This window comes from Gekko japonicus, unplaced genomic scaffold, assembly GCF_001447785.1.
Source record: "Gekko japonicus isolate JY-2015 unplaced genomic scaffold, Gekko_japonicus_V1.1 scaffold785, whole genome shotgun sequence".
NCBI classification, from domain to species: Eukaryota; Metazoa; Chordata; class Lepidosauria; order Squamata; family Gekkonidae; genus Gekko; species Gekko japonicus.
In genome coordinates, this window is record NW_015160232.1 from 297,964 (window position 1) to 311,406 (window position 13,443).

General features: G+C 46.2%; 1 protein-coding gene across 1 annotated transcript; it reads right to left on the minus strand.

The window, feature by feature from the left end:
- Positions 1-9,678: 9,678 nt before the first annotated feature.
- Positions 9,679-11,971, minus strand: POMGNT2 (protein O-linked mannose N-acetylglucosaminyltransferase 2 (beta 1,4-)). Its single transcript, XM_015412487.1, has one exon. It carries the CDS (start codon positions 11,883-11,885, stop codon positions 10,149-10,151), a length of 1,737 nt encoding a protein of 578 aa, XP_015267973.1. The 5' UTR covers positions 11,886-11,971; the 3' UTR covers positions 9,679-10,148.
- Between the last annotated feature and the right edge of the window lie 1,472 nt (positions 11,972-13,443).

Below are 13,443 nucleotides of genomic sequence, written 5' to 3' on the forward strand. Positions count from 1 at the left end.
GCCTGGCTGAATGAGGGCCGGAAGCGGGGCGGCCGGAAGCAGGGGGCGGGGCTTCATCATGTGCCCCGCCCCCCGTACCTCACCCGGGGGAACTGCGATCCCCCGCGATCCCCCCCGAAATGACCTCTGGTCTTCAGACAATGCTTTGTGGAAGGCCTCCCAAATCCTACAACCAGCCCTGCTTTGCTGTGTGAATTAGCTCCAAATGTCTTGAAATGAAGCACCGAGGGGGAAGGGTTTGGCTAATTGTCCTTTGTGAATGGGTATAATTTTCCACAATAATGTAGATCTTGTTACAGTGCCTATGAGGCTCTGAACAACAATCAGGAATGCACAGATGGGAAGGAGTCAAAACCAAAATAGCTGATCTGTGCTTGATAATGGTTTGGAAAAGCAAGCCAAGCTTCCACTCCTCAAGGTGCAGGGTTTTCTTTTGCACAGCACGATGCTGAAATTAAAACAACTATTTTATCACACAATGATTTATCTTCAAAGCACCTCCCTCCAAGCCCTACAGAATCTCCTGCTAGAAGAAAATGTACCGGACTTGCCTACCTTTGCAATGGCTTGATCAGGTAACTAAATATGCGTTGGCGGTACTGTAACAAAGGTCTGCAAGACACAGGGTTTCCACCAAAAATGGCAGCCCTGTGTTCAGTCCTGGTGTCAATACACTACATCTGTCCCCTATATCATTGGCTGCCATTGCTGGGGAAATATGCAGCACACCGAGGTCAGGACATGGAAGTCTAGAGACATCATGTAGGGGGGCCTTGACAACAAAGGACTCATGTTTCTGCTCAATTCTGCTGTTAGGCACCAGGCTTTTTTAAACTCCTGGAAAGTGAGCCAAATCAGTTTATTTTAGCTAAGAATCTGGTCCCAGGTCTGTTCCAGGATGTGTTTTGAAAATGGGACTTCTGCAAAGCTGTTCTGGTTCTTTACACAGATGGGGCTGCCTTCCACACCTCCATAGCCACAGATGGGTTTTCAGTCAAAATGTTGGCTACATTTCAAAGCACACACTTCTAATCCAAATCCACTGGGGGGAAAATAATTCATGTTCTTTAACGCCTTAATCCTACCATCTTTTGCAACGCACGGGAACCAAAATATTTTAGAAATAAATCTGCTGCATTTATAGCGGCCAGGCGCCAATGCTTCACCACCCATTTTAAAAGACCAATGTTGTTGCGGCTTATGCCAAGTAATTGTTTGGTCCTCGCATAAAACTGTAAGGCCTAATGTAGTCTATCAAAAATGGAACTAGCACAATGGCCACCAAGAGGGAGCTGGCCGAGTATGAACCCTGACTTGGCATTCTCAAGATAACCTGGCATGAGACTGCTTTTTTAAAAGGCTGAGATCTGCACAATTAAGGACTTCAGGTCTTCTTCAGAAGCCCTGTGCTGTATGTCCCCACCTTCAGAAGCAAAATGGATGGCTTCCAACAACAGGGTCTTTTTACTTGTGGCTCCTTGCTTGTGGAAGTCCTTCTCTTCATCCATTCCTGGGAATGTTATCTTCTGAATCAGGTACAGATTTTAATTTTCCCAGATCTTTTCTGTTGCTTGGTTTTTTATGACCTTCCTTCTGCCATTGCTGCATTTATGGTGCTTACACTCCTAGGGCTTTTATTAGTGCAATTTGGTATCCTTGCTGCAATTTTATGCTGTGGGTTTGCCTTTTAATTATGTAAAGCATTTGTATGGGTTGTACTGCTCATTGTTAATATTGTACCTCAAAAATGCAGGTTCTGAGAGCAGGCTATAAATATTTAAAAGAAACACAGAAACAGACAAACTATCAGGCTCACGGTGAAGCTGCACAATCACTGTAGACAAGAAAATATCAGGAACACTGCAATCCTAAGCAGAGTCATACCGTTCTAAATCAATGGACAGCATTGTGTAGCTCTCTTTAAGACAGCACTATAAAGGTGACTTTTTGCTGAGGCACCAGCTTCCTGTGCAAAGGGCAACATTTTAATGGAGGGTGGATCTATCCGTGGCTATTAGCCATGGCGACTAAAGGGAAACTCCATATTCGGAGGCAGTAAGCCTCTGAATACCAGTGCCAGGAGCAATGCTCCCTCTAAGCTGTGGAGTCCTGTGAGCAAAAAGTCTACTTTGTGAGCTACTGGCATTAAAGTTGTGAGTAAGTGGTTTGGCTGCTGCATAAATTAGCTTGCTCTGGAGCCATCCTTCCTGAGCGAAGGCAAAAATGTGTGAGCCGGAGGCTAAAAAACTGTGAGCTAGCTCACACTAACTCAGCTTAGAGGGAACACTGGCCAGGAGGCAATATCAGGGGAAGGCATTGGCCTCTGTGTCCAGTTGTCAGCCTCCAGGGGATCTAATTAGCCACCATGTGAGACACGATGCTGGACGAGATGGACCACAGGTCTGATCCAGCAGGGCTCTTCGTACGTTCTTAAAATGTAGGGAGGCATTCAATCATGCTATCCTCTACTTGCATTCCGAAGTAGTTAAGTCCTTCCTAAACATGTGTGCATATGTATTTTGTTTCAAACATTTTTAATATGCAGTTGCGGGGGGGAAATAGTTCCAGGTTCCTGGGCTGGATGTGGACTGACAGGAGACCAGCCCAGTGGGTAAGAGGCAAAGACAAAAGCTTGCACTGTGTTCTGACTTTCTTCAGCTAAATACCAACATAACCAAATTGCTCAGAGTGCATGTTAAAACAGTGCCCACGTATTGATCAATAATAAAGAGATCTCTTGGATGCCAAAACGGAGGGCCCAACTGGCAGTCAGAAAAGGCAACCCCTAGCCCCTCCAATTGACCCCTTTTATACCCTTTCACTGCCAAGCGTTTCTAAGGTGGGTGTCATGAAGAATGTCATACAAGTAACCAGAGCTATTTTTGGGCAGGAAAGCACAGGAACGGAGTTCCGGCTGGCTCCCGAGTTGGCCACACCCAGCAGGAACTCATTAGCATAATAGGCCACACCCAACAGCAGAAACTCATTAGGACTGGCTACATTAGGGGTGTGTGGCCTAACATGCAAAGGAGTTCCTGCTACAAAAAAAGCCCTGGGTTTTGACGACAAACAAGGTCAACAGAATAAGAAGCAAAAGGTGGGTGTGGCTGGATGACCACACTTCTGGTAATGTGGGGGTGTGGCCTAATATGCTAATGAGCTGCTCTGTCAGGGGTGTGGCCTAATATGCTAGTGTGTTTCTGCTGTTGGGTGTGGCCTATTATGCTAATGAGTTTCTGCTGGGCTTTTTCTACAAAAAAAGCCCTGCAAGTAACGATACGCAGACCCTTCCTCCCACTGGAAGCATCATAAATTATAACTAACCATGAGTTATCGGGACAGATCAAGTGTCATTCAGGTAGCATTGGAGGCAGGCCTGACTTGAATCCATAGAAGTTTACACTTGGAGCTGGGACATTCTGTCTTAGATAACACAACGTGGAGAGCACAGTTCAGCCAGTTACAGGGTGTTCCTGAAAGACAGGCAGAGAATGGATTTATACCCCACCATTACTTGGGAGTCTCAGAGTGGCTTACAATCTCCTTCCCTTCCTCTCTCCACAACAGACACCCTGTGAGGTAGGTGGGACTGAGAAAGCTCTTTCGAGAACGGCTCTGAGAGATCTTGTGACTGACCCAAGGTCACACCAGCAGCTGCATGTGGAGGAGTGGGGAATCAAACCTCCCAGATTAGAGTGCGTGCCCCTAACCACTAAACCAAACTGGCTGAACTCCAAGGCTTTCTGGGACTGGACCAGAGTCCATTCTTACTAAAATATAGGCCTTCGCATCCTTAGAGAGTGAAGAACAGAAAGTAAAGAACAGAAGAGAGAAGAACAGAAATTCTCATGTCTCCGTCTAAGCCAAAATTCTGCCCCATACACCCCCCTCCTCCTAAGTTATTAAGCTCTATGAGGGGCCTTAGGAGAGTCCTAATCACTCAGTGGGCTCCGACTGGATCTACTCTGCACAGTATTTCACGATGAAACTCAACTTTTTGCTCCTTCCAAAAAAAGCCAGGCACCTTGCTGTCTTGCAAGTTTCTTAAAAACCAAATGGAGGGATAGAGATATTTAAAACAAATAAACTAAATCCTGTAACAATAGTGATATGAGCTAGAAAATAAAGTGACTGAAACATTCAAGCCCACTTACCAATACAAGGCATTCATTCTAAACAGGGGGGGGAAAGGTTCTTAAACTTCCACTCAACGTTGCTAAGAGAGAAATCATGAACAGGTCTGCTCAGAAGCAAGTCCCACGTTATTCAGTGTTGCAAGTCTCAGGAAAGCATCTTAAGGATTGCTGCATAAGTGACAGCAGAGATCACAGGAGAGCTGGGCTGAAATCTTGACCCAGACAGGAATTATCTGCTGCCTTTTTGAATGCCATTCAGTCTCAAATGAAGTTCCTCCCCTGACTAAACTAGAACAATAATGATTGCTGCAGTTTATTGGAATAGGAACCAAGAGTACCTAAAATGAAGGCATACTGAGTTAACGGAGCACTCAAAGGCACACGTCACAGCGGAATTTACCTGTGTGTGTGTGTGTGCTGCTGCTGAGAAACAAAGTTACACGGGGAGCCTTTTTATGTTTGCAAAATTAATATGAGTCCTTTATTGTAAGAAACTCCATTCTAGACAGGATAGGGACCTGTATTGTAATCTAGTCTAACTAGCTAGGATGGATGGAGAGGCAGAAGGCTTGTCCTGCCCTCATAGTGCCTGGATGGAGAAGAGTGGAAAAAGGAGGTGTCAGTCAGAAGGAAGGGAGATTCCTTGAGAATAGCCATCTGCATTTCAAAGGGATCATTTCAGAGCTAAAGGGAGGATGCTAGGTCCTGACCCATCTACCTCTCTCCCCCTCTGAAGTCTGAGGCAAAGAGACACCGCAAAGCCCTTCACTTCCAATGAAAATGCTACCGGTAGGATTAGACAAAAGCAGTGGAGTACATACTCTGTGCGTTGCTAGAACATGCACACAGAGACAGTGCCACCCGAAACAGAGTTGTACCCTTCTAAATCCATTGAAAACAATGGACTTAGGAGAGTAACTCTGTTTAGGAATGTGCCATAACAGAGTAATCCTAAACAGTCTACTAAAAAAGAAAGTTCCATTGTATTCAGTTGGGCTTACACTCAGGAAAGTATTCTCAGGAGTACAGCCTTACTCACTCACTACGTCACCTTTTGGCTTTGTTGAACATGATGCCTGCAATGCTGTCTAGCAAAAGGCAACCAAAGGGCTTTGACTTCATTTTACTCTCTGCTGTGGCTTTAGCCATTTCAAGGCCATACTAACCAAAAGCGAGAGCTTTTCATCTCGTGAGTCATATTCCATTAAGTCATCCCAAGAAGAGACTCCTTAGTATAGCAATGCTAAGGCACAAGCCCTTCAAAAGACGTTAGTTCTTCCTGGCTAGGTACAACTGAACTCAAACCCTTAGAGGATGTAAAAAGATGGGTCTCCCGACCCTAAAGCATTTGAGCTGGTACAGCTGCCTGCAGCAATGCAAATTTGCAAGTGTAGGCACTTTGGGCTCTGGTTCTGGCGTAGCTGGTGGCACACTCATTCCATGGTATTGCACCAACTTTCCAGCTCAGGTTGTTGTCTTCATATACTTCTGCAGACCACCGCTTTTTATGCCAGTCAAAGAACAGTTCTGGAGCTGCTTTTTATGACAACGAACGTACAACGCTTCTTTGTATAGTCATGCCATTAGCCCATCTAGCTCAGTATTGCTTTCCCGGGCTATCAGAGACTGTCCAGGGTCATAAGGAAAGAAGGCTCTATCCCAAGACCTGCTGCTTCACGCGTCCTTCAGGCCATGGGTCAGAACCCTCAGGTGCCATGCAAAGGCTCACCTGCTTGGTCATGCCATTTCTTTCGCCGTGTTTTGGAAAGACCTATTGTGCAGAGATCAAGGGCCATGTCTCCTGCTTCTCTTTACATGCACTCAGAGAACAGCAGCAGGAAGGTGAACTGAGGTCACACTCTGCAGAAAAGGATTCCTCCCCAGCTCTGACTTCTGGCTTGTTCCTTGCTGTGGCAGACCTCCAGACGTATGGCTGGCATTTCCCCAGCTCTTTCTGTATACTGCTCACGGTCCTGGCTATGACAGCAAGTCATAATCAGCTCCTCCTCCTCCTCTTCATGTCACACAACACTAATGTCTCATGGCCTCCTTTCATGTGAATGCAAATAAATGGGTCTGTTTCAGCGGGGCCTGGAAAATGCTGAAGCTCACAGCTTTAACTGGACCTACCACAGATACAAAAGACCAGGACAAAATCTGGAGACTCATTCTGATATCTTTCTGATATCCTTCTGATATCATAGAGAAGACAGTCATCTCTTGATAGTCTGTGTATGTGTGGAAAAAACAACAGAAGTCGTAAACTAGACAGAAGAGAAGTTATATCCTAACAGTAGTCTGGAATATGAATTGCGAAAGTATGACCAAAGATACTGAAATATGTTTGTTTTTGGGATCTCACCGTATCATCCTGTATAGTTCATGTACATTTTCCATAACAAAATGTGGATCCATGTTCCCCTATTGCAAATAGATCTAGTAAAATTGCACTTCAGTTTTGGTTCATACTTCATTGTACCCCTCCATCTGGAATTATGCATTCCAGATTATTTGCATATGACAATCCCCACCTTTTGGATTTTCTGGATGGTCCTGGCTCTGACCCAGGCTTTCGGCTTTCTAGGAGATCTCGTCCTTCTCTGTTGCTCTTTACCACTGACACAATGTGGAGCCATACAAAGCTTGTGGTCTACCCCTGCACCACAGCCCCACTGCTACAGAACTGCGTATCACTAGTAAAACATACTTAGGATGCAGTTTGAAATGCATTGCATCACTTGAAACTGCAGGCCCTTCAACCTATCATTTGCGCCTTCATATCACACAACTGGAAGGGCAACAATGAGGCTAAACTAGCCTTTTATACATGCAAGAAAATGTCTTGTAGGGAGGAACAAATAGCCCCGATCCCTCCCTTGCAGCATGAAGTGGTGCACCAGAGACATGGTCTTACCTCTCACCTCTACAAGAAGCAGGAAACAATCTAGCGAGGCGGCCTCCTGAAACCGACAAGAAGAAGAGACAGCCACAGGGGTCTCTTCTGATCTCATTAATCCTAATATAAATATAGAACTTGATAGGGTTGACAGATGCTAATGGATAAAAGAAAGCCCAAAGGAGATCATTATTCTTCAGCAAACCCTCTCCTCCCCCCCCTCTCAGTGTGGCACACTGAGCAATGGCAGTCGAAATCCACACCAGTTCCTCTCGGCTAAGCTCCAGAAGTTAAGCAGCTCCCCATTACAATGGTCAGGGGCGGGGGTGGGGATAAGCTGCTCTATAAGCGCTCAGCATCACAAAGGAAAAATAAGCAGTAACATTTGCACAATGACCAGGCACAGTGCAGTGTTTGGTACCACCATGTGATCCATTTCTGGCTTGGATAAAAGGACGTGAAACGGCATACCTGCGCTAAGCAGCTGTGGAGGGATACTGTGCACCTGCCAAACCATTTCCCTGTTCTCTGCAGTGTGGCACACATGCATCCAGAACCCCTAGTTGGTGAGAAGGCAACTCCAGCCTGCTGTTTTTCCATTGCAAATGGCACCCTCCCATGTCACTTTGTTCATAGGCAAATCAGGTCTGGCCCAAAGTGCGATTCAATTCAGCATTTACTGCAATCCTATAGTTCACTTAAGGATCATTGCAGTGCCACACCCATGCCCATGATTACTCCTGATGACAAATACGGAGTGATTTTATCTGGGAGGGGCTCACTAAATACTGGGATCTCTGATCCTTTCACTACTGCCTTCACCAGGCTGACAGAGATACTTGAAGTATGGACCTTATCTCCTTAATCCCTACACTTTCCATAGTCTGGTCACTCCTTGACTCAGACCCTGAAGAGAAGGTCAGCTGGTGTCTCAGGATTCTCCCATGATCCTTTCACCCATTCCTACTCTACTCCCACACATTGCTAAACTACTGCCACCCTAAAATAGACTAATACTTGATACCTAGTCCTATCCCTAGCCGATCCCTGTATATCTGATGGAGTCCTAACAGACAACTTAATTCTTCATCTTCTAAACCCACCCCCAACCCCAGAGGATCCATAGCCTCTCACTGGCTGGAATCTCTAGGAATTTATAGATACTCCAGGGGGTCAGGGATAACAACATAAGCACATAAGAGAAGCCATGCTGGATCATCCAGTCCAACACTCTGTGTCACATAGTGGCTGAAACCCAGGTGCCATCAGGAGGTCCACCAGTAGGACCAGAACTCCAGAAGCCCTCCCCACTGATGCTCCCCATGCACCATGATTACAGAACATCACTGCCCCAGACATAGTGTTCCATATATACCTTGTGGCTTATAGCTACTGATGGACCCCTGCTCCATCTGTTTATCCAATCCCCTCTGAAGCTGTCTGTGCTTGTAGCTGCCGCCACTTCTTGCGGCAGTGGATTCCACATGTTAATTACTCTTTGGGTGAAGAAGGACTTCCTTTTCTCTGTTCTAAGCTTACTGCTCATTAATTTCATTGAGGGCCCATGAGTTCTGGTATCGTGAGAAAGGAAGAAAAGTACTTCTTTCTCTGCCTTCTCTACCCCACGCGTAATTTTGTAAACCTCTTATGTCACCCATCAATCATTGTTTCTCCAAGCTAAAGAGCTCTAACCTCCTTAAGCTTTCTTCATAGGGAAGATGTTCCATCCCCTTAATCATTTTAGTTGCCCTTTTCTGCACTTTTCCCAATGCTATGATATCGGGGGGGGGGGGGTTTGACACCAGGAGGGCGTGACAGGACGCCATCTGTCACAATCACACACCACTGTTTCATACAGATTTGCAATCGTATTTTTCTTTTTTCCTGCTTTCATAATCAAGATCCTGCATAGCTCCCTGAGGCTCAGGCCTTTACTTTGTCTTTTTATCACCTGACCACAATCAGACATTGGGTTGGATCCACTGGAAGAACCCATAGGAGGTGTTGGCAAAGGAATTAAGCAAAACCTTCTCTTTCCCCCTCTTCTGTTTACAGCTCATCGAAAAGGGAGGAAAAGAGGCGATTTTAACTGATTCCCTCTAGACACCACAGCTCTCCTTCCTGTGGCATATTCTGCTTGTGAGGCTCTCCCAATCCTCAGATAGGAGTTTTAGGATAAATGGCGCGTTGCTTAAGGGAGAGGTAAGATCCGCTCTGCCAGTGCCTTCCATGAACTCTTCTCATGGATCCAGCCCACTGAATTTCTAAAAACAGCAGACCAATCTGCAATTTAGATCCACCACAGCATTTCCATATGCACAAAGAATTCCATCCAAGAATTTCAAGTGCAACTTCAGCAGCTCCACCTTCCCACAACAGCCAAAAACACATCCACACCCATCCTACTCTTGCGGAAAGCCATGAAAGCCCGTGGACAGAAGCCTTTGTACCTACAGAAGCACTGTGCTGGACCCAACACATTTATCTTGTGTTCATGATTATTCTTGTAACAGGTGTAAAACAGACCAACAACGCTAAAACTAAAAGGCATGGATGCTTCACTGTTTGTTGAACGACAGCCACTCTTATTTTAAAAATACCCATTTTAGGCCTATTAAAGAAAGAGAGAGTGGTTGAATTGGGTTCCAACAATTTAATGAAGATTCTAATACCAAATACTTTGCTCTGGGATACAGACAGAGTTTCTTTTTTTGGGGGGGGGAGCAAAATTAAATACTGGACAATACGCAGAAATTGCTTATCCAGTGACGTAACCAAATTCTGGCTTAAAGCTGGGTTTAAAATATTTTATCACGCAAATAAGAGGGATTCAAACTATTACCAAGGTACATCAACAATTGTGTTCCATTCTGATTGCCAGTTTATAGACTCATGCCTGTAGGCTATTGCCAAGGGCCCAAAAAATGTTTACACACCGACAGGAAATCATTCCACACTGGGAAGAGAAGACACATTGAATGCAATCAAATGGACACTGAGGCACTGACATGGTCTGTAGTCCTTTTCAGTTCTCTGCAGACTACAGAATGACTGGACCAGCTTGTTTCTCTTAAACCCACTTGTCCAGGCAGCATCCCCCAAACAGGGTGGCCATTTTACGTACTACAAAACAGCACATCTGCGAAGGGTCCCAGGAGATTTTTGTTGAAAATGCAGCGAATCCACACCAGATAGTTCTTGAAGGGCTTGATGTTGTCTGAAAACGTGTGATTCTGATGAGACAAGATGTAAGGCATGTACGTGTTCTCTCCTTGCTCCTGTATCCACACTTCGTATTTCACCTCCCTGACTTTCAGGTACTTGAGGTTCCAAGGGATCTGCCAAGACACGGAGAGTTTCGCTTCAGCCGTTCCTTGGACGGAGGCCTGGCATTTGGCATCTCGGACTTTGCCTGGGTAGAGACCGCTAGCCCACTTCTGCCGCTTGGGCCCAGGCTTGGATTTCACAGTTTGCCTGATCGCTTGGATAAGGGAGGCAATGTTAATTTTTGTGTCCTGGTAGATCCTGAAAAGCCACTCTGGGTTTCGGCAACAGAGATGACGGGGAACTTCTGTGCTTTTCATGATGCGGTCTTGTTCTGTTTTGTCTAAGTGAGCAATTCCGCCTTGGTCCCAGGGCCTGTCTGGGTAGGTCACAGTATTCTGCTTTTCAGTGTTCTGCCAGGCGATGTATTGAAGATCCATGCCCGGAAGAGTAGACAGTGTTTTGTAAGGTGTATAATGTTCAGGGTTTATAGCGTAAGGGAAGAGTTCTACAACAGTGGCTCCTCTTGGCAGGAAGAGAGACATAACTAGCTGGGCTCCATGCATGCTCACGAGCATGGATGCATTGCTGATCAAGCGGACGATATCTGAAAACGGATGATCTTCTAGGGAAACGGTAATGGTTTTCATCTGAAACTCTTGGGCAAGCGCTAAGATAAGCTCTGCCTCGTTTAGAATTAGTCTGTTTATAGTTCGGCTGAACACGATAATATATTCCTCCTGAGGCGTTCCTTCCAAGCTAACGTTCAACTTCTCCATCATGAACTTTGCAAACTGTCGGATCTCGTTGCCAGAGACCAGGAGGTTGGCTTTTGGTCCCTGGGGCTGAACAAAGCCATATTGATACCACGTGGTGAGTTTCGATAGTCCCACGTATGACTTGGTAAAGCAAAGGAGCCGCCCAAGGGTTTTAAGCTGCTCTCTCAAAAGTGGCTGCTTGTTACTCAGCAGTCTGTACAGCTCAAAGTGCAGGCCTTCCCCCCACCCTTCCATGAAAAACAACCGCGACTCGAGATCCAAATCTGGGAACTGCTGCATGGTGTAGAAGATTGGGAGGAGATCATCGTGAAAGACATGCATCAAGTTGTCGGGATTGAACCGGTTCACAATCAGTGCCACGTCAGGGACAAAAACCGGCTTTGGCATAAATTTCAGTGCTGCGGCTGGCAGTTCTACGAAGTTGAAATACTGCGTGTTGTGGTCCTCCACAGAGGACAGATCAAGGAGGGCAGGCTGGAACCTCCTGGAGCCCAAGTTGGGAAGCATGACCGAGTAGTTGCTGTGGAAGAAGACGAACTCCTCCGCCTCCGTGGAGTAACACAGCGACTCAAAACGACAGATCCGATCCGTGTGCATCCTCCCGGTGCACACCATTCGGGTGCCGTCTTCCACCAGGGCCTGGAGTGCGGCATGGTAGTCGATGCGGACCTGTGAGAGCTCCTGCGACTGGCGAGTGAGGACCAGCTCCTCTTCCAGCACAGAGACGTGGTCTCGCAGCCTGATGTATTTCCACAGCACTGCTGCAAGGACAGACACTAGCAAGGCATTGAACACTGCCGCTATGTTCATTCTTGACCGGAAGCCTAGCAAGACGGCAAGTGGAGAACGCAAAAGAAGAGCGGGGCATCATGAGGCCTCTTTGTCATGATGGAAGCAAAAACCTAGGGGAAAAATTCCAGAAAAGAGTTAAAAATACAAGTTTTCATACTGTAAATTTTCAGGAGTTTTATTGGGTTCATACGTTCTTCAGCTTTCATGCAAAGAAGGAAGGCATGCAGATAAAATTTAAAAATACCCTTGCGAACAGCTGCACAGAAACAACACGGGCTGTCCTCTAATTTTAGCAGTGGTACTTTCCAAGCAAAACAAAAAAACAACACCCCCCCCAAACCCATGGCACACTGCAGATCGGTCTGCAGATGCAACAGATTCTTTGTTAGCCAAACTTCTATTCTCAGTGCTCTCTCTTACCAAGGTCTCAGCTTGGAAAACGTTTCAGGGGAGGAAGGTGCATCTACAAGCCACACTTCCATTCCCCTAGGAATACCAAATAGGAGCTCCTTACCCCTTCTTCCCCCAGTGGAAACAAATAGTAAAACCCTGATTTTTCATTTATCAGTGACTAGACCAAGTGAGGTAGCACAATGACTAACACCTGATTGGGGTACTAAGGAAAGTGTGATGGGATTAATCAATCCCACTGTTTCAAACTGCGCAAATGAACATGGAAGGCAGGCACTAAGTAACAGCTTTCGAGCTCACCAGAATTCAATTGGAACTTACACAATTTAGAATTTGGCTCGATAAAAGAGTTCTGGTGAGCTCAAAAGCTTTCACGATTCTTTGCATCAATTTGGTGGGTCCGAGTAAAAGGCATTACATGGATTTCATTCTTGTTTTTGGATTCCATATGGGCCAACATGGCTGAACCACTATTTCTACTACACAGACGTGTCTGCAGAGCAGAGAAATTCTACAGTTACAGAATCCTAGTTTTGGAAGGGGTCTCACAAGTCATCTTTCCCGCTGTATGCAGGAAATCCAAGCTGGGTCATCCCAGCATTCAGCAGACGAGCAGTTTAAGACTCAGTGAACCATAGATAACAAGGGAAAGAAGAAAACTGAGCCGTAGGAGAGAAGACGAAGACGACTGAGTAGGGTTGCCGAGTCCTCTTCCCTCCTTAGCGGGGGGTGAAAGGGAGCTCTCCGTGAGTGTGGGGGCAAGGCGACGTCCCCAGCATGATGCTGTCATGCAGAAGTGATGTCATCACACTGGGGGCGCTGTGCGGTGACACTCTTTGGGCAGAATAATCACGCTGGGGACATTGTGCCAGGTGGCAAGTGTTGGGGGTGGGGCTTCCCCCCCCCCCCCCCCCCCGGCCAGTGGCAAACTGAAACCAGCCAAATCAGGAGATTCCCCCACTCCCACTTGTGGGCTGGCAACCCTATGACTGACCCATCTATTTTCAAGGTAGAAGAGAAGCTTATTTTTAAAAAAATGGGACTACACCCACTGGATCTGTTCCACTAACACTGGTGCTCCCCTGTGGCATGAGAGAGTGTTCTTATAACAGCAGAGTGCACCTCATGGAAAATGTTGCCTTTAGCAGAATGGATCCAGGGGATC